Genomic DNA, 26101 nt, shown 5'->3' with positions numbered 1-26101 from the left:
GGTGAAGGTCAAACCTGAAACCACAGATGAGCAGTGGCAATGTTACGTAGACGATATTGATATCGATATTTAGGTTATCATTTGAAAAAGGAAAAATATAGTTAATTTATGGTAACAAAACCCAGCTCATGAATCAAAATCGTATTCGAATAGTTCTATCATTGCAAAAAATTGAAAATCAAACACGTTTCTCAATTGTTTTCAATCTAATAGAAACAAATGACATTCGGAAAAGTCGTTCTCATGTTTAAATAGAGAACCTTTTATATAGAAACTAGCTTTCTGCCCGCGGCTTCGCCCGCGTGGAATTTTGTCTGTCACAGAAAAACTTTATCGCGCGCGTCCCTGTTTCAAAAACCGGGATAAAAACTATCCTATGTTCTTTCCCGGGACTCAAACTATCTCTATGCCAAATTTCATCAAAATCGGTTGCGAGGTTTAAGCGGGAAAGCGTAACAGACAGACAGACAGACAGAGTTACTTTCGCATTTATAATATTACTAGCTTTCCGCCCGCGGCTTCGCCCGCGTGGAATTTTGTCTGTCACAGAAAAACTTTATCGCGCGCGTCCCTGTTTCAAAAACCGGGATATAAACTATCCTATGTTCTTTCCCGGGACTCAAACTATCTCTATGCCAAATTTCATCAAAATCGGTTGCGAGGTTTAAGCGGGAAAGCGTAACAGACAGACAGACAGACAGACAGACAGACAGACAGACAGACAGACAGACAGAGTTACTTTCGCATTTATAATATTAGTTGGGATAGTTGGGATGGGATAAGCGTTATCTATGTCCAAATCATAATAAGTCCACTCTTTTACCGGGATTTGGAGGCCTGTGTAATCAACCACACACGCCTCTCCATACCGATTTAATGAAGAGGATACTTTCTCCTTATACAGGGTGATAGGCGAAATGGTCGACTGGTTTCTGGAGTCGACAGAGGACACCTAAATATGATAATTTTAAGTCATGTCCCTTATTGTGAAAAGAGTGATTAGTAGTTTTAGTTTACCTTTTTACCTTTACAAAAATGTTTGTGTGTCACCAAATCCCATTAGCTTTTAGCTGTCATCAAAATTATTTTTTCGTAATAGGGACAATACAGGACAAGGAAACCTTTGTCAAGCAGTGGACGTCTTTCAGCTGAAACGAACGAACGAAACGAACGGACTGGGAATAAATCTCATTAGGACCAAAAGTCAAAATCATAATATTACCAAAGCAATAAGCATCTAAAACTGAGTTGCATCACCCACCTTTGACCGTAAATATAACGAGAATCAGCGTTTTTTGTATGGAGTTTGACAGATTTTTTGAATTTTGTCAAAGTTAAAGTAAGATGGTGCACCCAGCCTAAACATTTTTGACTATAACAAAAATGATCACCCTTTTCACAATAGGATAGATGAATACCTATGATTCATGAGTCAAACTGATGATAGGTATCCACTGTCAACTCCAGAGATATCTATCCAGGGTCGGACTGGGCCGGAAGGGCCCGGGTGGCTGATCGCAATCACGAGGCCCGAGACTAGATCATGGTGATGGGATACTATCGAAAAATACTGAGATACACAAATTGAGATAAACAAATGTAACGGTTCTAGCTACTAAAGAAATAAATAAGAAAAATTTTTCAGTTTAACTAATGTTTATTACAATAAATAATCTAATTTAATTAACGCTAAATAAGAGGTCAGCAGAGCTGGGCGAGGGTGTAGTATATATTCGCTGAATAGCCGAATGCGCAACAAAAACTTAGCCACAGTCACTGGCCTTATCAGTAGCAGGTTGACGGGTACTGGGAGTCCGACGGCCGGTGATGTAAGTGGGCGGTTCTTCAGGGCGATATTCAGGGAGACGGTGCTGCTCGTATGTTCTTCCGGTACTGGAGCGGAGGTCCCTGGAATGCCATAGAAACCAGAGACTTTAGAATCACCCTAATTTTTATTTTGACCGCAACATTCGTGATCCTCGGCCGGAAGCGATGAAGGCGAAATTAATGACTATGGATAGCACGAATAGTGATCAATGATGAGGCTTACAATAATCAACTATTTAAATGACATTGGGAACTTTTTGCCCCACTTTTCGAAAAGTAGCGGACACAAACGAAACCTATCACAGGTGATACATACTAATATCCAATGAATTTCCGTGCATTTTTTTTTTCTCTCTTATATGGGAATATTGAGAAAATGAAGTTTTAATATTTTATTTTATTTTACATTTAGGTAACATTTTTGACGACCTCCGTGGCGGAGAGGCGCACACACCGGTTTTCAAGGTGTGCCGGGCCAATCCTGAGGTCCCGGGTTCGATTCCCGGCCGGGACAATATAGAAAACGATCTTTTCACATTGTCTCTGGTTTGGGTGTGTTGTGGTTCGTCGTTCCCGATTTCCATAACACAAATGCCTTAGCTACTTATTTTGGGTTGGAGTAATATATGAGATGTTGTCTAATATTAATTTAAGTATTTATAATATTTTATTTATTTATATTATTTTATTTATATTTTTTATTTATTTATATTATTTTATTAACTTTTATTGGTTACTCTGCAATGCCAAACAACATAACATGTAAAAATATTCATATAAAAATAATCATTTTAGACAAATATATTTTCAACTTAGACTCGTCATATCTCAGAATTCCCTTATCTCACAACATAGCGCTTTAAGTGAATATACCTACAAGTATAAAGCTTTGAAATAAAATACGTTTCATCTTTGTCCGCCGTGGGGCATTTTCTCATATTAAAGTTCCCAATGTCCTTTAAAAGGAAAAAGCGTTGGTGATTGTAATGTTAGGTATAGGTAACTTATTCTAATTATGTAGGTAGGTATAAAATTATAAACCCAACAAGGGCGGTCATTTACAGTAAATTCTAGTTTATTTTTATTATAGCTAATCTATGATACTTTTATAATTGTATTAAGGTGTAGCAAGCAAAAATGAGTTTGGTAATGACAATGTATTGATTGCAATAATTTCATCAGTGAGAATCATGCAACGTCATGGACTCGGTAGGAAAATAAAAAGAAGACATCAATAGCAAAAGAGAATTAATTATTACCGTGGATAAATAGCTTTGAACGTGCGTTTTAATAAAGTAAATTTTGAAAGCATGACGTAGCATAACTGTCATCGACCAATTTTATGATTTAACTACAGCTAAGTTTTTATAATTTATGCAACACTTACCCAATTTCTGGGGATTTCACTTCACTAAATAGCAAGAAAACTGTTTAATAATAATATAGTGATTATTGACTTTCGGTACTTAGTACTTAGAAATACGTAAGATAGGTTCGTATTCGCAGTATTTAATAGTAGGCGGACAGCCAGTCAGTTCACTGCCGCAGAAGAGAATGGTCAGTTTTCGTTTCTAAGATGGCGGCGGTAGACCCGGTCCGGGAGAACAATAGCGCACGAGCACGGCGCGTGCTACATGTTGTGGCACGAAGTGTAAGATCAGCCATTGCGTATAGTTTCTAACGGGCATTATTTGAAATGTCTGTTATTTTTTTTATTAGATCATATTTTTTTTTGTATATAGGTAAGTATAGGTAGTTAATTATATAGTTTAACAATAAATAGATTATTTAGGTTGTATATTTTTATTTGTTATTAGTTTTATGTATAGTCGTAACGGAACCGTTACATACCCCCCTTTTTAGGTTAGGATTTTTCTTATAAAATCCGACTGCTAACACTTTAGGTTAAAAAAATCTAACTGAAAAATTAAATATAATAATTATGTAGTTTTTGCTATTAGGTTAATTTAAAATCTTTGATATGCCAGGCTCCTAGTTTGTTTCCTGCCATATCTTCAAGATAGTAAACTAGTTTTGATTTCTTTTCAGCAATACGACATTTAATGAATTTTGGTGCAAGTTTTTTTGAAAATTTATTATCTTTGTCACTCTGATAAAAGGTTTTTCTCCAGATTATATCTCCCACGTTAAAATCTATATTCTTTCGACGAAGATTATAATTTGTGCTATTCCTTGAATGTGCTTTTATTATTGAAGCTTGGACCTTATCAAAAATATTTCTAAGACAACCGAGATTTTCGGCATAGGCATCTCGAGGAGCGAAGATGATGTTATCTTCAATATCAGCATCATTGTAATGAGAACCGCAGATCACCATTTCGCGACCAAATACTAAGAATGAAGGAGTGAAACCTGTTACCTCATTTACTGAGCTATTCAAAGCGAATTTAATTTTCGGAATAAATGTATCCCATGTCCTATGGTCATTTTCTATAAAGGTAGAAATAGCTGTAATAATAGTTTTGTTATAACGTTCGACGGAGTTAACTTGTGGTGTGTATAAAGGCGTGTAGAAAATGTTAGGTATGTTATAGGTTGTAAATAAACTTTTCATTGTATTGCTAATAAATTGTCTACCGTTGTCCATTAATATAGTGCTGGGTACGTCATGGATTAAGAAAACGTGTTCTTCTAAAATTTTACTAATTATATCAGCGGTTGCGCGACGGATCGGGAACATTAAACAATATTTTGAAAAACAGCAGTTGATAACTAATAAAAATGTATTTTGTTTTCTAGTCGTGGGTAAGGGTCCTACTAGGTCGATGCTGATCATTTGAAAGGGACGGCAACAATCTTTTGGGCGGCCCATTGTACCGAGAGCAGTGTGAGTAGGGTGTTTATAAGACAAACAAGTATCGCAGTTCGTTACAAATTTACTGACGTCAAGATGCATACCTGGCCAAAAATATTTTAAAGACAGACGTTTAAAAGTTTTGAAGATGCCAAAATGTCCGGAAGTAGGTTCCGAATGATTTTGAATAATAATGTCTTGTCGGAATTCAGATGGTATCACTTCCTTCCATTCAAATTCTCTAGTAAGAGGGTTGATGGATCTAATGTATCGAAATAGTTTACCATTGGAGACCCGGTAATTCTCGAATGAAGTAGGGGAACTTGAGCAACCAGCGTACATCTTCAAGAACCACGGATCATCCGTTTTATAAATAGGGTAGTTTTGTAAGTCCGTTTGGTTGTTAATAGTAGCAATAGGGACTGATCGGGATAAACTATCTGGAACGATGTTATCTATGCCCTTGCGGTGCTTGATGTCGAAGTTAAAAGCAGAAAGACGAACGCCCCAGCGAGCCAACCTGCCGGTAGGATTGTTTAGGTTAAGAAACCATTTTAGTGAGGAGTGGTCAGTGAAGACTGTAAATTTGAGACCGTTCTCCAAATAACATCGCCAGTGTTCAATAGCGGACAGTACTGCCAAGGCTTCGCGTTCAGTGGCACTGTAATTTCGTTCTTGCTTACTTAATGATTTGCTCATGTACGCGATCACCTTTTCTTCGTCTTCGAAGGTCTGTGTTAAAACTGCACCTATTCCATAGTCACTGGCATCAGTATGAACTGCGAAGGCTTTAGTATAGTCGGGACATGCTAAGATAGGTGCAGTAACGAGGTGGTTTTTTAGTTTTTTAAAAGCTTCGTCGGCTTCTTTAGACCATAAGAAGGGTGGGGCATTTTTACCCTGTGAAGTTAATTTATTAAGGGGAGAGGCTATTTGGCTGAAATTTGGAATGAAGCGGCGATACCAGGAAGCCGTGCCAATGAACCGCCTGACCTCTTTAGCATTATTAGGGATAGGGTATTTAGAAATGGAGTCCACTTTTTCAGGATCAGCGTGTAGGCCATTAATATCTACAACGTAACCAAGATATTTGAGTTGATGCCTGAAAAACTGGCTCTTCTCGAAGTTTATTGTAAGGTTGGCAAGCTTTAATTTTTCTAGGACTTTATTTAAAAGTGTGATGTGTTGGCTGAAAGTTTCAGATACGATTATTATGTCATCCACGTACACAAACACTTTGTGTTCGAATTCTGGTCCATAGAACAATAAATCTACCAATCTTTGTTGCGTTGCTGGTGCGTTAGTCAATCCAAAAGGCATAGATTTGAACTGATATGTACCGCGGGATGGAATATAAAAGGCAGTCTTGCACCTGTCCTCATCGCGTATTAATATTTGCCAAAAACTTTTTGACAGGTCGATACTGCTTAGGTATTTGCAATCTCGTAGATTATCAAGTATTTCTGTTATGTATGGTAAGCTGTAGGCGTCTTTTTTTGTAACCGAGTTTAGTTTTCGGCTGTCTAGACAGAATCGTAGTTCACCGTTCTTTTTAGGGGTTAGAAGAACTGGTGACGACCACGGACTCTCACATGGTTCGACAACGTCGTCCTTAAGCATCTCATCTAGTTGGGAAACCAAGATGCGCTGCTTTTCAGGGGACATACGGTAGTAACGTTGGCGAATGGGGGCAGCATCCCCGGTATCAATCGGATGTACGATTAATGAGGTTCGACCTAAACCTCTTTTTTCATATGACATATCATAGAATTGTGATATTAAGTTGTCTGCAGTACGCTTTTGAATAGCTGATAGTTTATCATACGAATATAAGGCCGGCTCTAAGGAGTTGGTAGTAAATTGGGTAGCAGAGGTAGCAGATTCAGAGTCTTTGAGAAAACTTACGGCATCAAGGTGTTTTGGAAAGAGACCAAACGTCCGCCAGAAGTCCATCCCTAAAATAAGTGGATTTTTAATATCAGGAACAACATATACGTTCAAATAATGAATTTGTCTCTGGAATTGAATAGGTAGGTTAATGACTCCTATTGAATTTAGTTTTTCGCCACCAGCAGACACGAAGTGGGCATTATTAGTCTCCAGAAGTTGGAATCCCAAGCTCAAAAGATTTTCATGAGATCCATTACCTAAAATTGTGACACATGAGCCTGTGTCTAGGAGTCCAGTAAAGGTTTTACCGAGTATTTCTACAGACACATAAGGACGAGTAGTATCTAAGTTTGATTTGTTTTTATCGATTGAAGCGACAGAATTGAAAGCAAAAAAATTTTTTATAAAGTTTAACCACTCCTTCCATTCTTTGTATTGGTCACTCCAACCGACTGTATTTAGTTTTTTGGCTGATCATTTTTATTTTCACGTAAGTGACAGCTCGGGCATTCGGCGTAACGTACACCCTTCTTTCCGCATTTAAAACATATTAAGAAGCGCGGTTGTTTGCAATTAGAAAGTGAGTGAGAATCTGATCTGCATCTAGGACAATAGATGTGTCTATATTGAGTTCGTTGAACAACAGCGACCTCATTATCGGATGTTTCACAGAGATCTACAGCATTTATTTTATTATTATTGTTGGTAAAACCTTTGTAAGTATTAAATGAGTTTGAGTTAGTTTGTTTGTTTTGATTATAATTATTTCTATATTTATCGTTATTTTTAGCATTATTTGTGTAAGTTGGTTTATAAGCAAATTCAGGGGCAAGTGTATTACTAGTTATGCGAGGAGGTTCCTGAAATTGGGTAAATCTTGATTGAATATTTTCGTAATGACGGCAGACAGTCTTGAGTTCCTCAATAGATCCGATGCTAGGAGAAGCAGCTAAGGTGTTAGCGTAACATGGGCGTATGTTATGCATGAGTATCTCTAATTTATCGTCATCGGACATTGGTTTGCTCAATCGCGAAAACATCCCATGCATGATTGACAAGTAGACTGTGATGTTTTCTTGTTCGCCCTGAGTACGAGAGCGAATTTCATCAGCAAGGCGGTAGTCGTAGTCCTTGCTGCTGAAATCTTCCTTGAGTAGCATACATAGCTCATCCCATGACTTAACCCTATCTTTATTGTATCTATACCAATGAAGTGCGTCATCGACGAAAATTTCATATGAAAGAGACAGTATTTTGTCAAAGGAGATCCCTCTTGATTGAAAAAATTCATTGACTTTTTGTATAAAAGAATGAACGCAGGTTTGACCTGAAAATCTAAGTTTATGGATATCATTAGATATGCTGCGGTCGCATGTGATAGATATATTAGAAGGGCCGGCAGTGTTGTCCGTTGCTGTACTAGGAGTACTTTCTTGAGGGGCTAGTTTAAAGCTCGTTAGCTCGTTATATTGAGACTTAAAATTGGATGTGCAAACGTTATGGGTGTCATGAACATCCTGTGTTTTAGAGATTCTACTAATACGATGGTAGATATGATGTAAAAGAGTCTCAGTTCTGGTGAATAAGTTTTTGTCAAACTGTCTTTTAAGAGATTCCAAATTATTTTGAGATTTTAAAAGTGACTCTTTTACTTCTTTTAGATCGACAATGGGATCTAAATGTGACTCGAGTACGTCTTCGGATGGTGAAAGTTGAGATAGTTTAAGAATCTGTTTTCTAAGTTCCTGGACTGAGTCACCGCTACCGCCTCGTAGTTCTACTTCGTATTGTAGTTCTGCTTTTTGAAGAGAAAGGTACTTAATTGGATAAGCCATAGTAGAAATTTAGGTATGTGTTGCACAATATAATTTCCTTTTCACTACAACTACGTTTGATTACAAAGCGTAAATATAAGCTAATGTGTGGCAACAGTACTGTAATACAGTTAAATGAACAACTAATTATAAAAATGTAGAAGATCAATAAATAAGCTTAAAATCAGTCTATTAGCCACACAAAAGTAAGTTAGCATAAATCAACCTTAATCTAAGGAGTTAGGCCAACACCAAAGAAAACTATTAAATGCAACAAAGCTCCAATTACGCAATTCAGCAGCGAATATATCCTATAGTTGGGCGCCAATGTAACGGTTCTAGCTACTAAAGAAATAAATAAGAAAAATTTTTCAGTTTAACTAATGTTTATTACAATAAATAATCTAATTTAATTAACGCTAAATAAGAGGTCAGCAGAGCTGGGCGAGGGTGTAGTATATATGTTACGGTCAAAGTGATAAATGTGAAAATTATGAATAATCGCCGGTTATTATGAATAATTACCGCATGATTTGGTAAATGTGATTAATATGAGGTCATTTATGTGTGTATAAAACTAAATAGGCGGCTTAGGGGTGGCCCAAGGGCCACCCCCGCCGCACCTTAACCTATTTTTCACTTTAAAACAAAACATTATGTTATAGGCATCATGGAAAAGTAATATTATGCAAAAAACATTCCAAACTCATTATGCCAAATTACATTAATATATGATATCAAAACGTTCAAAAGTTTGGCTGTACACGAGCACGTACACAAGATATTGTTCTCTTTAATGAAATTTGTTAGTACTAAGGTTGAATTATTAAATAATCACTGTTAAATGTGATTAATTTATCACTTTTACCGCGACTGTCGGTAATTATTCATAATAACCGGTTATTATTAATAATTTTCAATTTATCACATTAACCGTAACATATAGTTTAACAATAAATAGATTATTTAGGTTGTATATTTTTATTTGTTATTAGTTTTATGTATAGTCGTAACGGAACCGTTACACAAACTGTAAAAAATTTATTACAATACTAAAATAAAGTAAAATAATAAGTAGGTATTTACTAATAACAAATAATAATATAAAGCTAGCCAATCAACATTTTTATTAAAACAGGAGAACTTTCAGCTAAGCAGTTAATGACTCGATCGTTAAAGCTGCTGTTTTCGTAATCCTTGATTAGATCCGATTCTGTATTTAATACAGTGTGAGTTACGATAAAGTGCACATATGAAATTAGGTGAAACTAGATCTATTTTTATCGACAAAAAACAGGTCAAAAATTTTTTGAGATTTTTTTTTCATTTTTTGTAGATTTTTTTTCTTCCAATTACTTTTTAGGGTTCCGTACCTCAAAAGGAAAAAACGGAACCCTTATAGGATCACTTTGTTGTCCGTCTGTCCGTCCGTCCGTCTGTCAAGACCCTTTTTCTCAGGAACGCGTGGAGGTATGAAGCTGAAATTTATATCAATTACTCAGGTTTACTGTCCCTTGAAGCTGTGAAAAAATCAAACTTCTAAGCCAACGCAATCAAAAGATACAGCCGTTTATGCCGCAAATTTTCGACACTTGCAAGGGAATCAAAACCTACAGGGTGCTTCCCGTGAACTCAGAATCTTGAAATTTGGTACGAAGCAACGTCTTATAGCATAGATAAAGGAAAAATTACGAAAACCATAAATTTTTAGTTACATCACATAATATATATTTTTTTAATAATTTTAAACTTACTACCCATTTCCTCATAAACGCGTAGAGGTATTAAATTGAAATTCATACCAAATACTCAGGTCTATAATACCTTTAAGCTGTAACAAAATCAAACTTCTATGTCAACGCAATCAAAAGAAACAGCAATTTAAACTGCATATTTTGAAACTCGCAAGTACTCGCAAGGGAATCAAAACCTAAAGGGTACTTCCAGTCGACCTAGAATCTTGAAATTTGGCATGAAGCAACGTTTTATAGCACACATAAAGGAAAAATTCCGAAAACCTTAAATTTTTAGTTACATTACAAAATATATATTTTTTAATAAATATAAACTTATTACTTTTTTCCTCATGAACGCGTAGAGCTATCAAGTTGAAATTCATATCAAATATTTAGATTAATTGCCTTTAACCCGTGAAAACCAAACCAAACCAAACCTTGAACCAGATTTCTAAATAGTGACTAAAAAACTTAGTAAATAAATAACTTTAATAAAAGAACTTTCGCAAGTCTGCTGCAAGGCTAGTATAAGTGTTTCAGTTATATTATAGATAAATGATATGTGTTAATATAAAATAAAGGATTACTTAAACGATAAAGAGATCTTTGTCTTAAATTTATGCTCCTCCATCTTTCCCCATTGTAATGTTATGAATTTCATTTTGCAATAAAAATACCATAGTTATGACTCGATTTTCGTAATGAACGAACTTTGTAAACCTTGCAAGTTTGTACGGAACCCTCGGTGCGCGAGTCCGACTCGCACTTGGCCGGTTTTTTGTAAAGAAAACGTAATAACTTTTAAATTAAGAGGTACATATCCTGTAAAAACAGTAATAATGCTAAATAACAGACGATACAAAAAAAAAATACATAAAATACTCAGAAAATGCCAACAAATAATAAAAAATGATACTTTTTGAAAAAAATCTGCTTTTAAATTCGTGTTTTTTTGGTTATTTGATAAATTTCTCCAAAAAATGCCCCTATAACAGGTGGTTTTTATTACTTTGTATTATTATCTATCGTATTACCTTTGTAAAACCAAAAATCGGATGTCTCTATCCCTATCACAACATTTGCTATGATCGTTTGAACTAAGCCTCTCCGGGCGCGCTATTCAACTCTTCGTTAACAACGAAACTGAAAATGGCTCTAGATTTGTAATTTTGATAAAGACAAGTTAGATTTCAAATAAAAACAAAAGATTTCGAAGTAAAATAAGCATTTTAGTTAAAATTAAAATTGTCCCTACCTGTAGCGTAGAATAATGTTGTGGTAGGCCTTTGTTCAAACTAAATAAAATAAATAATTTGCATTTTTTGGAGAAAACCAAAAAACACGAATTTATAAGCAGATTTTTTTCAAAAAGTATCATTTTTTATTATTTGTTGGCATTTTCTTAGTATTTTTCTAGTATCGTCTGTTATTTAGCATTATTACTGTTTTTATTTTATCAGGATATACCTCTTAGTTTAAAAGTTATTACGTTTTCTTTACAATAAGTAATTTTAAGAAAAAAAATTATATAAAAAATTAAATAAAAACCTCAAAAAAAATTTGACCTCTTTTTTGTCGATAAAAATAGATCTAGTTTCACCTAATTTCATATGTACACTTTATCGTGACTCACACTGTATAATTAACGAATCTAACAGTTCTTGCCCCAGTAGAGAACGAAGTCTCGTTTTAAGGCGATTAGAGTCCTCAATCCGCGCCAAATGGGCATTTTGTAAAGCCTACTCCTCTTTTACCGCTGGATAGAAATAGTTGAAAAAAATATATGTTATACAACAGTTCAAGGACTACATTTGTGACGTTTGAATTTTCGCTACGTCTCTTTGTTTTGGATTAAAAAAATAAATACGGGACATCGATTTTTTACTTAAATTCCCTACTCCTCCAAAACGGCTATGTTAATTTAAAAGATTTTTGCACGAATAGATTAGGAATTCTTTAATCTTTAAATGACACGTTGCGTTTTTCAATCGAACATTACTTTCATTCATAAATTTTACTTTTGATAAATTCCGAACGTTTTGCTGTTGAGGGGGCCTTCGCGGGGTGCGGGCGGCAGTCGGCCGCTGGCCTTCAGACGGGGAGGTTGTGTCACTCGCTGCAAACTGACATTAGCGATCAAAATGAATTTTTTCTTTGGCTGAGTTGCACCACCTGACGTGACCTAACTTTGACCGTAGCTTTGGCGATAACCGGTGTTTTTTGTATGGAGTTAGACAGACTTTTGACGCTTGTCAAAGTTGAAGTAAGATGGTGCAACCCAGCTTTTGTTCGACAATAGATTTTATGTCAGAATTGTTCAAAGAGTACGTGCAGTCAGACGATACAATTGAATTATGACGCGCTCAGACGCTATTTTCTACCTGAATAGAATCTATTAGTGTAAAAAAACTATAATTGACTCCAAAACAACTGCACTAGATAAATACAAGTAGAAAAATTATTACGTTATTTATTTACTAGGCCTTTGCAATCAGTATCCAAATTAGGAGCTAGTCAGAATCTGTAACTTAATCGATTTACGTGAAGAAAACAATTTATATTTTTCATACTTATTAGAATTAGATTTTCAATATGTTTCTTCGCGAAAATACCACAATTAAAAATAACACCTGTAACGCCCCTGGGTCTGCGGGTGTCTATGGGCGACGGTAATCATTTACCAACAGGTGATCCGTTTGCTCGTTTGCCTCCTGTCACATTAAAAAAAATTAAGATAAGGTGGTATTGAATTTTTCTATAGAGTTTATAAAAAAAATTGGATACTGATTACAAAATTAGCCATTTTCGGAGTCGGTGGCAGCCTACCCTTTGGTGAGTCGTTTTGGAGTTGGTTTTAATTTTAAGTGAAATTAATCTATTTCATGCCTTTAGTAGACTATAGGTACTCAGTAGACCTTGTTGTTGCCACTGAAGGTGCATAGGTACACAGTACATTGATACCATATTTTTCATGTTAAGTGCAAACAAACTTCCCTAAATTACCAAACCATGAAACGTACCTACCTATATTATTGAAAAGTTTCGCAGATAAAAACTGAAATCCTCTTATAAGGTGATGAATTTTAGGAGCATGTCATGAAACCAAAATTATTAGCATACAAGAGCTTATTTAAAAAAAAATCTTTTTATTTATGATGGGGAATTTACTGCGGCGTAGTAGCAGAGATTGTCCGTTTGTAGATCGTAATAATTTCGAAGAATAGGGATGTTTTGTGGATAAAGCAAGAAAGTAGCAAGAGTTTGAATTAGTCCGTCGGTGAACTTACCAAAAAAAAAACTCTAAATGTATTTTTCACTTTTTTAAACTTATGAAAATTTAAAGAGATGAAGCGCACCAAAGTTCAGAAGATGAGGCACATGACGTCAAGGCATGCTTAAAAATGTGGCGATTTGTGTCGTCACGCGGAATTTCATCGCAACATATCTTCGTAATTACTTGTTTAATTGACAAATAAAAATATCCTGTGTCCAATATTTTTTGATAATGTAAAATTGACGAACCAAAAGTTTTTTTTAAGAAACTAGCCTATTCTTATGGCCACATTCCAGCTCCATCATCAGACCCTGCAGTTTACCTTAGAGAATTGAAGACTCATGATTTTCAAAGTAGCGTACATACATAACATTAGGTACTTGCTTATACAGGGTATCCCAAAAACAATGGATAACCCTTCAACCATCGATAGGCCTCGCCATTGTCTCCCTAACGTCCAATTTTGACCCCAGTAAAAATATCACCGTTTTCAAGATTTTTAAGTTTTTGTGCATTTTTAGAAAATTGTAATGAAATTATTTAGGTATAATAATAAATAAATACAAATCAAACGAGCCTAAACTCGATGGAATCGTTTAATCCCGGAGTTGCTATGGGGCCACTGGCATTCCAGCTCTACCATCAGATCAGCTCCATGTCATCACAATATTGCATTGTCACCCGAATTACATGTATATCCGAAATTTTAACTCAATCAATTGATGAAGGATTTCTAATAAAAAGACAAATACATTTTCAGTTTATTCTTCATAAGTGACACAGAGAGAATGACAATAGACAAAAGCAGAAACATTTGCTTTTTTAGGCCATAGACAATACTAGGTACTAATGCGTTCCAATAGGGATGATGACTGGGTAATGAAATCGAAATTCTATTTAGTCCGTCAGACAGATAATTAGAAAATATTAGACTCATATTTTTTAATTTTTTCCATAATCGAATAATTACAGTATTATATTGAGTTGAAATGTCGCGTGACGTCACATTTGAGTAAAAATTCTACTCAAGCGTGGCGTATCGCGCCATTTCAACTCGATGTAGCACTGTTATTATTTAATTATGAAAGAAAATAAAAAATATGAGTCTAATATTTTCTAATTATCTGTCTGACGGACAAATAATTGAAATTTTGATCTAGCCTATGTCGTCAGGAAGTTGGTCTAACTAATTCAGCTTGCAAGATTCCACCCGAACAAACATTTATGTAATTACCTACATACATCATAAATTGCAAGCTAAATAAAAGCTTGTAATAAAGTCGGGTTTGTTCAAATTTCGAGAACGACTGAACCGACAAAAGCATTAGAAAATTTACGAAAAATAAAATAAAATTTTATCCCGTACAAAATGTTCATGGATTTTGTTATTTTTATTAAATACCTTTACGCCTGAGTTAAATGACACCGACATCAAGGTTCATCAACTTAAGTTTAAAATAATAGGCAGTAATGTATGAAGAAAGAGCTTCTATTCTGTATCTACCTATGCCCGTGTATTTTTGATCGGTGTCAAATCGGAGTTTTTGGTGCGGGGTACGCGGGTGTTGCTCGCGGCGTGAAGGTCAAACGCCCAAGGTCATTGAGGACTCTAATCGCCTTAATGCGCTTTAATGCTGAAAATCGTCTCTCACAAGTCACTTGGGTGAATGAAATTGTGAGAATTAAACACTGTAATACATAAAAAAAGCAAAATAAAACTCCCATCATTTTCCGGCAATTTTCCGAGTATTGCATTTATTAGAGAACGCAATTTTATTTTTGGGACATGTGTGGGTCAATGTGGTCAATAGAAGCTTAACCTCAAGTTTTTGGGGTCGCCACCCTTGTCCCCCAACCGCCATCTTGAAAAAAGGGGTGAAAACACTTTTTTAAGCGTCTTACAAAAAATTCGCTATGTCATAATTTGTAGCAAATTTTTTGCCTACAAATATGTTTACACAGGCCCCTCTTTCCCACTGGGCACTTTGGGCACGTGCCCAGGGCCCCACGACGGAAGGGGCCCCCGTCTGCTCAAAAGACCTTTTTCCAGATGATAAGACCCCCCTTGATCCTTAAGTGCCCAGGGCCCCTAGTAAGTTACTCTTTCAAGGTCACTAACATAATTATTATTACTGGACGGGATTATTACTGATGGAAGAAACATATTCCATAAACAACAACCACTCACCGATCACAGCGGGCATCAGCTCGTGATACATGATGTGCTGGTACCTACATAGCAATGTTCACGTCCCTGGCGACGTGGTAAAGCTTGTCGTCGCCCCATCAAGGGTTGAGCTCGTGCAGTTTGTCGGCCAAGTAATTGTGGTTGCGGAACAGCCAGAAGATCAGGTTGACCTGATCTCAACATCAATGCCGTGGAGAGCGTTGCGCTTAGCTAAATTATGTTTGTGTGACGAGTGGTTTCCCCACAATAGTCCAGCGGCGGCGGGGTTCAAACCAGTGTTCCTTGGATCCCGAGTCGGCCAGTCTGACATCTTCACCGTTCGGTATTGTAGCTTATTTGTTCTATAGTTCAGGATTCTATGTGAGTATCTACTGCTTGACTGCCAAAAATCCAACCAATGAAGGCCAGGGCATCATGAAAGAAACATAAATGGTCAAAGCCCTCTTTCCCACTGGGCACTTTAGCCACGTGCTCAGGGCCCCGCGACGGAGGGGGCCCCCGTCTGTCCGTCTCAAAATACCTTTTTCTAGATGACAAGGGCCCCCTTGATCCGTAAGTGCCCAGGGCCCCTAGTAGGTTAAAGACGGCCCTGTGTTTACATAACTTTTTGTCCTAAATTAAATTAGAGAAGTTATACATAAGCAAAAAGGATTTTTTTTGCTTATAACTTCTTTAATCTTTAATTTAAGGCAAAAAGTTATATTAACATATTTGTAGGCAAAGCAATTTTCTACAAATTATGACTGTACAATTTTTTTGTACGACGCAGTTTCCGAGACATGCACGCGGGCAACCGTAGCTCAGGGCCCACGCTGCGCGGGCCCCCTGCGCTACGGTTGCCGCATGCCCCGCAACCCAGGCCCGTGGGGGGCCCGCGCAGGCTGGGGCCCGGCTGGCAAATGCCACCCCGACTGTATGGCCAGTCCGACGCTGTATCTATCTATATCATTCCGCCTAACGCCCTGTATAATACGAAATGAGCATTATTTGTACAGGCTGCCCCGTAACGCGTGGATCATTGTCAGACGATAACTGGACTGGCCTGTATTATTTCCTATCTAAACAACCTTAGCCCTCTGTGAAATGCTACAACTGAGATAATTTGACTTTAAATTACACTATGTTACCCTTTTATTCTTTAACTAGCTTTCCACCCTGAATTTTGTTTTTCACAGAAAAACTTTAACACGCGCGTTCCTGTTACAAAAACCGGGATAAAAACTATCCTATGTCCTTTCCCGGGACTCAAACTATCTCTATGCCTTTAATCAAAATCGGTTTAGTGGTTTTGGCGTGAAAGAGAGACAGAGTTACTTTCGCATTTATAATATTAGGTAGTATAGATATAGATTAGTATAGATTTAGAGTAATTCGTTTGCCCATAATAAAGCCTAACTTTTGCCCGCCTGGAATTTAAATATAGCTAATATCACTCACAGGAATTAAAGATAACTATCTTAATTTCAAGGTTAGGTTCTGTTCCAGAGATTGCCTACTTTAAACAAACTCTTCAATAAAAATGTAATATATATATAATGTAATAAAGACGATTCATTAAAAATGTTAATTCAAACAATAAATTGATTATATTGATTAGGGAGTAAAAAGAAAGTAATGATTAATAGTAGTGTCGCCTTCATATCTTGATGATTAATTTACAGGACAACATTCCTTGTATGGGCTGACATCAGACGGACTGCATCGCAGCTACCGTGCGCGGTCATAGCGCGCGGTCGATATATTTAACTGCATGCAGTTGTACACACGGCCAGAGTGTTATCTATCCATTTCCGTTTTTGCGCTCGCTCTCAAATGGTGATTCTTTGCGATAGAAAGAGACGACATGGGCAGTCATTGTTGCCGATAGAACGTTCGACTTCGTGCAATGGTGCAGTCTAGTCGTGCCTTCAACTTCACGCGGTCGGCTACACAGTTACATTTTGTGGTTGTGTAGTGTTACCGCGCCGCTCCGTTCGCATACAGTTATTCTGCAGTTAGTATTGGAGCCGAACGCGCGTCGGTTGCGTCGAATGGTTTGAAAAATGGTTTTCGACACCGAATTCTTTATTTCTTTAATAAAAAGTAAAGTCAGCATATGGAATTATAAAACTCCAGAATATAGTAACAAAATAAAGCGCAATAAAGATTGGGCTTTTGTATGCGAATCAATGATACCAAATTTTGCAGAAAAGAATAATAAGGAAAAAAATGCTATTGGTAAGTTTTAAATTTTTTATTATTTTCTTATACACCACTAAGTTTTTATCACCGAAAAAAAAATCTGGGTAATGAGTTATTGATACTGATCCTATTTATGTAAAAAAAAGTTAAATAAAGTTACTTAATATTTCATCCCAAAATTGGTAATTTATGGACACACGCGTCGCTAGCACTATTTACGTAAGATAATTAGGTACAACTCAAAATTACTTGAAATGGTCTAAGTTAGCTAAGTAAGTAATATAACACAGGAAGCGTGGTCGAGGCGTGAGCGAGACAGACAGATCGGGGCAATTTACGAGCGCGTACGACTACTCTAGCGAGCAGCGGAGTGCCCCAGCTGTGACGCGGAAAATACGGACTAAAGAAAATTAAATTAAAAAATTAACTTTATGAAAATACTCTAAATTTTTCACACATAACCTGTTAAAATTATTTCGTTGATAAAAATGTAGTGGTGTATTAAAAGAGTTTTGATAGTAATAAACAATCCCATCCCAACTAATATTATAAATGCGAAAGTAACTCTGTCTGTCTGTCTGTCTGTTACGCTTTCCCGCTTAAACCTCGCAACCGATTTTGATGAAATTTGGCATAGAGATAGTTTGAGTCCCGGGAAAGAACATAGGATAGTTTTTATCCCGGTTTTTGAAACAAGGACGCGCGCGATAAAGTTTTTCTGTGACAGACAAAATTCCACGCGGGCGAAGCCGCGGGCGGAAAGCTAGTTATTAAATAAATCGATATGTAGCCTAAGATGTTTTTATGGCACGTTGACACGTTGACATGAGCTGTCAGGGTGTTCAAAAATTTGTATGCAAAAAATAGTTCAATCGTATCTAAGCAGGCGTTGTGGTAATAAGAATGTCCCCCGCCCCCTCTAAAAACTAAACTGTTGGCTTGAAAAATCTGGAAAAATTCGTAATGATAGTGCTTTTTATAAACTTTAAAGGAAAACTATAACGGTTAAGATATGTAGCGTCAGCGTTTGTTTAATAGACAAAACTGTAGGTCGCGCGTCACACGACTGACGGACATCTTATTGGTATATAAGCAGTTAATAATTCATAAACTGTGCTCTTGATTATCGCACACGCATCCAGCTGTTTCATTTTGTCGTCTCCCTGCTCAGGAGCCAAAGATAGATCAGTTTAGTTTAATGCCCGTTTTCCCATCAATCCCTATTTTTTAAGTGACCCCTATGGTAACACATAACAGGATTTTTGTTTTCATAGGGGTCACTTAAAAATTAAGGATTGATGGTGAAAACGGACATAAGAGTAATAGTCGTCTAACTCGTGTATTAAAAAATTTCATACCTCATAAAAAATCCTTAGAAAAAAATATGAAAAGTGACTTTAGTTGAAGTATAATTGCTTGCTTCTGATATACAGTGTGTCCGGGCATGTAGTGATCAAACTTTAAGGGCGTAATCTATGGACAAGTTTATCGATGAAAATACTTGAAATTTTGGGCTTGACCCATTTCTCGAAAAATTACAGCGATTTAAGTTTTTAATTTTTAGTTTACACCTCTTCTTTAAAAAACAAGTGAAAGCGTGGGTAGCTTAACATTAATAGGCAAATATTTTATATCATGCGATAGCCAATAAAATTATCTATTAGTAGAAGAAGAAAGCAGACACAAGTTTCGTACATTTTATAAGAGTAAGAATGGATTTAATTAGAAAAATACATTACTTTTTTCACTTCTTTTTCAGTTATTTTCCAACACAAGAAAAACCAGGTCGTTAAGGTATGTTTTATTTGCATTGTATTATCAGTGTTTGAGCTATTCTACAAAACGAATGTAAATTTATTAGCCTACGTCTATTAGTTTCGACGTAATTGTTGAACAAAGATACCCCTTCCCAGCGGTTTCCATAGTAATCGGAATAGGTTGTGTGATTCTTTCAGGCAGTGCATTTTCGCATGTCGCGTGCGCTATGGAAACCGCTGGGAAGGGGTATCTTTGTTCAACAATTACGTCGAAACTAATAGACGTAGACTAATAAATTTACATTCGTTTTGTAGAATAGCTCAAATACTAATAATACAATGCAAATAAAACATACCTTAACGACCTGGTTTTTCTTGTGTTGGAACTTAACTGAAAAAGAAGTGAAAAAAGTAATGTATTTTTCTAATTAAATCCATTCTTACTCCCATAAAATGTATGAAACTTGTGTCTGCTTTCTTCTTCTACTAATAGATAATTTTATTGGCTATCGTATGATATAAAATATTTGCCTATTAATGTTAAGCTACCCACGCTTTCACTTGTTTTTTAAAGAAGAGGTGTAAACTAAAAATTAAAAACTTAAATCGATGTAATTTTTCGAGAAATGGGTCAGGCCCCAAATTTGAAGTATTTTCATCGATAAAATTGTCCATAGATTACGCCCTCAAAGTTTGATCACTACATGCCCGGACACACTGTATATTGTGGTAACGACGGGCAGTGCAGGACCGTGCATTGTGGAAAACCTTGGAGGAGGCCTTTGTCCAGCAGTGGACGTCATTTGGCTGAAACGAACGAACGACAGACAACTACGGTACCCTACACTGCGCGTGGCACGACACGCACTTGGCTAATTTTTAATATACTGTGAATAATCAAAATATTCAAAGACGCAGGCCGCTACCAACCGGGCAGCATGGATAACATTGGCCTATGTTCAGCAGTGGACGTCATATGGCTGAGATGATGATGATGAATGAATCAAAATATAAATATTAATATCATGTTTTTGTTTATTTACAGCAATTAAACTACAGGGCAGATGGAAGGTGTTAAGAGATGGTTTTATGCGAAGTATAAAAAATCAAACTAAGAAAAGTGGAGCAAAAACGAAACTGTACAAATATCATAAACAATTATTATTTTTAAAAGATACAATGACTGTTAAAGGCAGGCGTGATCCAGGCGGCGCCGGGACTTCCAATGTACAAAGTGAAATTACACCTGATGAGATTCCTACAAAAAAAACAAAACGAGCCTCAAAGGAAACATCATTGGAAACATCATCTGACGATAGTAATATTTTAATTGAAAGCTTGACTAAAAACGTGATGGAAAAATTAAGTAGCGAGGAAAAAGATTCCGATAAACAATTCCTGTTATGTCTGCTGAATGATTTCAAAGCGATACCTGCTGATGATAAACTAGACGCGAAAAGTGACATCATAAATGTAATTAGATATTACAAAAATAAATCTTCACATCAAAACGAACCTCAAAGAAACCAGCCTTCGCCTCCAGACTATTTCAGAAGATACACTACTGCTACACAATATTCGAGAAATGTGGCAAATGACTCAACACAAATTCAAAATTACAACAGTTTGCAATCAATGGGAAGTACACACCTCTCTTGCAACCAACAAACTCCTAGCCAGAGTATTTCATCGCCAGAAATGTATGAAGACAATATCATGATTGATGTCAAACCTGACACTGACCTACTGGTCTAGAATCTAGATGCTTGGCGTCAACTGCGTGAAGTCAGATCCGATTGCAGACAACTGCATGCAGTTGATTATAGCGACTGCGTGCGGTTGCTGATGCGACTTCGTGCGGTTGTTGTGGTGCAGTCCGTGTGATGGCGGCCTAAGCATTATTGTTCTTATTTTTACGATCTATTCATAAGTTATAGATTTTATCTTTATTTCTGAAGGGTTACCTATCTCGTGTGATAAAAAAAGATAATACGTAGTGGGAAAACACGCGCGATATACTATACGGAAACATCAATTTCTAAGCCAAGACTTCTTTCAACCCTTCAATGGAACTCTTTCTTAAAAATCACTGAAGTCAAAGATTTTTTGTCTTAATAAAATTATGGAAGTGATATTGTTTATAGCTGAACATCCACGTAGGAGATGCCAAAATTATAATAGATAATTTGAGGTTATTAATAAACTTGAACTGTGGAGCTAGTAAAATCACTAGGATTGCAAAATGGAAGAAAACAACCGCCACCCACTCTATAATTCTCTCTCACTGGACTGAAAATCACCACAAAATGGCCACGCCAGTTGAAAAGAACAGAATGTGGCTGAATTCTCTCTGAAGTACACTTCCTTTTATTTAGCAGAGAACTCAACAACTTCAATCTTTTAATCCTTTTCAATCGAAGTACAGAGAAGTGAAGTATACTTCAAGTTTTGCAGTTTTAAGCTGAAAACTTCCGTATCTATCATTAAAGAGTCAATTTTAGGGCAGATTTCCTCTGATCTTGTAGAATTTTCCATTCTTTAGTAAGTACAGTCAGCGTCAAATAGTTCTTGACACCCAAATTGGCCAAAAAGTTGACAACATAAACTTATGCCAAGTAACAAAGACGTGTTGCGAACTTTTTGGCTACTTTGGTTGGAACTAATGAGGGTTTTCGCGATTGAAAAATCCGCCAGATGGCAATACGTAGACGCGAGGTCTAAATGCTGCATGATTGGTTATTTTTGACATGACATTGACAGATATGTCAGAATCCACCAATCACGCAACATTTGGACCACGCGTCTACGTATTGCCATCTGGCGGATTTTTCAATCGCGAAATCCCTCATTGACGATGACTGGACCTAATCTACGCAAAAATATTGATCGCATACTTGCTGTAAACTCTAAAAAAACTAATCCCGAGCGTAGAGCTGATTGAGATTAATTCCACCTTTTGTGGTGTGTTGTTCTTTTGGTTTAATTGTGTTTTTTTTTAATTGTGGTGGATATGTTTTCGCAAGATGAAGACTCTTTCTAAATAACAAATGGTATTGGGACTGACATCTTTTCGAACAAAAATCCTTAAATAAACTCAGATTAAAAAAAAACCTTAACATTAAACTTTCAAGTCATGATAAATCGATAAAAATGTAGTCTGTAGAAGTACAGTCAATACTTAGCATGTCAAGTAAAACAGTGGAGGATCTTATTTAATTGTAAGAGTGGCGATTTTACTACAAAAATGTGTAGTCTGATATTATGGTAGTCGACTCTGATACCTTTTGTCTCCGGATAAGATAGTAAAACGTTAAACTATGGCTGAACGTTTGATAAATTATCCTGTTATCAAATTTTTCATTGATTATTTATTAAAAGGCACTACAAAAACCTGCACCTGGTCTTCGTAAAAAAAATAAAAACTTTATTAAAAATACTGACTCACCATTATGGGCCTAAAAGGTTCTGATTGGGTCAACTAACTCGAAATTATTAGTAATAAACCAAATCTAATTTAAAATATCCTATGTTTGTTTTTATTAGATTAACTAATTTAATGTAATGATTACGATTGCCTTATCTTGATCATACATTGATGATAATTATTGATGTAAATGCCTCGTTGCACGACTTACCTTTGAAACACCAATCAGATGTAGTCGTATGTAAACGTCAGCATAATATCATGTGCGTTTGAACTGGTCTCTTAGTTCACACGCATATATGCCGACGTCACACGGAACATTGCAAAAAAAACTAAATCCTATGACATCTTAAGCAGTTTTAATAGGTTAAGTAAATGAAAAAAAAACCTTGATAAATGCTGTCGACTCTACATTTAAAATATATTAAAAATACTTACCATCAGAAGATGATGTCCCCGACGCTATGGCCGTCACAGACTTCGGGTTGATTCGCATTATCCTTTTCTCCATTTTAAAAATTAAATTAAAATAAATATAATAAATTATTCAACACAGAACACGTCTGGTTTCGGATTGTGTACGTCCGAAAACAAATTGATTTCTTCATACCTACATAATCCAATTCTGATTAGATAGTAGCTACTATTTTATCTTGTTTTTGACATAGCTGAAAGGATTAAACATAGGTATACATATTTATACGTTTATAAAACATTTTGCATTATTAATTTTATTTATAAAAAAAATGTTTTTTTTATTAACACTTTCACCGACAATTCGTCATTTTCGGTACTTCCACACATTTCTTCATGTGGCATTTTGCAGACCGTAAATGGTCATGCAAGTGACTGGAATGTAATATTCTTCTGTAATACGCAAATAAATTTGGTCCAAATCAACTGAATTCTGTCGACTGTACAAAATATGAGTCGATATTAATATGTCAAGACACAAATATTTGAAGATAATATTAATAAATCAGTGATTAACAAAGTTATCTCATGTAAATAACTCATAAATGTTTATGTAATATGTAACCATTAATATGTTTTGTTATCAAAAAATTATCTTCAGCATGTCAGAAAAAAGCACATAAGTAAATCTACGAATAAGAACCATGGTATCGTACCTCAGAATACGGAACAAACCAGAAACCGTCAACGGGCGTAAATGTGTATTCATATAAAGTACTCCAAATCGCACTACTTTGACTTTAGAGCAATCAGTCAATGGCCGGCGCGCGCATTGTTTACATATCCGTCAGATTGACACTTTATAATTAAATTATGCCGTCTTGTGCCGTTCCAACATGTAAGAATGCTACTGGAATTACGAAGAAAGTGCATGGGATCATGTTTTATCCGTAAGTAGGTAGCACATTTCCAATTCATTTTAATTAAATAATAATTTTCAAAAAAAATCACGGTTGTATTTTGTAAGTGTTGCCACAGGTCAACGGAATATTTTACCCTACTTTTTTATATTGAATTACATTTGTCTACTTATAAAAAATTCACGCGTTAATTTTGTTAACGTTACCACAGAATAATGGAATATTTTCCCCATCCTTTTTGTTTTAATTAGTTTTTAGTGTAATTTCATCCATGACATGACAACCTGATTAATTAAATTATAAGTGCCACTTGTGGTCTAAACTGAATAAATATTTTTGATTTTGATTTGATTTCAATATATTGAATTAATTTATAATATTACTCCCTAATAATGAGGAGATAATAAATTACTATCGTGAATTTCATACTTTCCCATTTATTCAAAAGTAAGGCATTGGTCCAGCAGTGGACGTCATTTGGCTGAAAAGAAAGAAAGAAGAAGAAAGAAGGCATTGGTATCAACAGATCAGCAGCAGCAATATTTGTATATTTAATAATATTTTAAGTAATTAATTATTGCTTACATACTTACTCTGATTTTTTTTCAGGATACACAGCCAGAGTTGCCTCGCAATCAAATTTAAGTATTGGTGATGTTTTTGATTTGGATTCTGTTTTTGACTCCAAGAAAAGTTAAACTAAAAGCACTACTGCGCCGTAAACAAATGTTTTGTTGTCGATATGTTTACATAATAAAGAACCTTAAGTTTCTTTTTTGTTTTACTTGGCATTCTAAAATTTATATTCGACTTTTGTAATTGACTTTTAAATAACATATTATACCTACATAAAATATAGTACATATATTACACTATTTAATAGAAATAAATAATCATCTTACACTTAGTTACTTCGGAGTAAAAATTAAATTCATAGGTAGGTAGGTACTATCTATGCCTATGGCCAGTCATGTCGTCTCGTTCTATCGCAAAGAATCACCATTTGATAAGAGCGAGAGCAAAAACGGAAATGGATAGTTAACACTGGCCGTGTGTACTTATTTCACTTACTTATTTTTTACTTGTTTAACATCTCTTTAAAAAATTACATAATTTTACCCCAAAAATGGGGGTGTCACACGGCGCTAGTAACACTAAAGGGGGTAGAGGGGCGCGGGAGGGGAAGTATTTTGGACACAAGTTGCCGCGTAGAAATGTTATCGAACACTCCTTCTAGTTTGTTCTGTATTCTGAGTATCGTACCTATGTAATATTAATTATTTTTAATGTATTATTCATATTAATCAATAGGTGCGATTTTGCAACAAACAAATCTAGAGCCAAGTGTATTAATGATTGTTTAAAATTATGAATTTTGGCCTTGTTTGGACATAATTTTCTCTAAATTATTGTATTAACTACGTCTTTAACGTAATGGAAGAAACCGCTATTAGCGTATTTATTAAAACAAAGAAAAAACAATGAAATTATACAAAGTTTTGATTGGATCTTACAAGGATCCTTAGCAGCCTCTTAGCGAGCCAGTATTTTAAATTATATTGTCGTGAATAAATCTTTGAAAATTGTCTTATTGTTTTGTTGAAATTGAATGCCAAATTGAGGATGTCTAATAAAACCGAGCAATTTTCGTGAAAAATGTGGGTATTTCTTTGTGTTTTCATACATTTTCAAAGTAATTTACATGCAATCCTATCGTGTATTTCACGCTCTCATTATGGCGTGGTCTTTACGGATGATTTTTGTGCAGATCTCTAACACGTTTCGGCCAAATGACGTCTACTGCTGTACAAAGGCCTTCCCCAAGGATTTCCACAACGAAAGGTCCTGCGCTGCCTGCATC

At 35.7% G+C, this 26101-nt stretch overlaps 1 protein-coding gene and 1 long non-coding RNA gene across 2 annotated transcripts in view; one reads left to right on the top strand and one right to left on the bottom strand.

Moving 5' to 3' along the window:
• The window catches only part of LOC135074001 (carbonic anhydrase 2-like), a 31589-nt gene extending 8080 nt beyond the window's left edge, over positions 1-23509 (bottom strand). Inside the window, exon 1 of the mRNA XM_063968291.1 lies at positions 23345-23509. Coding sequence (XP_063824361.1) covers positions 23345-23417 — 73 coding nt within the window. The 5' untranslated portion in view covers positions 23418-23509. The remainder of the gene's footprint in view (positions 1-23344) is intronic.
• Positions 23510-24038: 529 nt separating this feature from the next.
• LOC135074245 (uncharacterized) lies at positions 24039-25012 on the top strand. Its single transcript, XR_010257789.1, has 2 exons — positions 24039-24270; positions 24850-25012. It is a non-coding gene; the product is annotated as an uncharacterized LOC135074245 (long non-coding RNA).
• The last annotated feature ends 1089 nt before the right edge of the window (positions 25013-26101 follow it).

Source organism: Ostrinia nubilalis, chromosome 8, assembly GCF_963855985.1.
Source record: "Ostrinia nubilalis chromosome 8, ilOstNubi1.1, whole genome shotgun sequence".
Classification (NCBI taxonomy): domain Eukaryota; kingdom Metazoa; phylum Arthropoda; class Insecta; order Lepidoptera; family Crambidae; genus Ostrinia; species Ostrinia nubilalis.
This window is presented reverse-complemented; position numbering and strand designations above follow the sequence as displayed.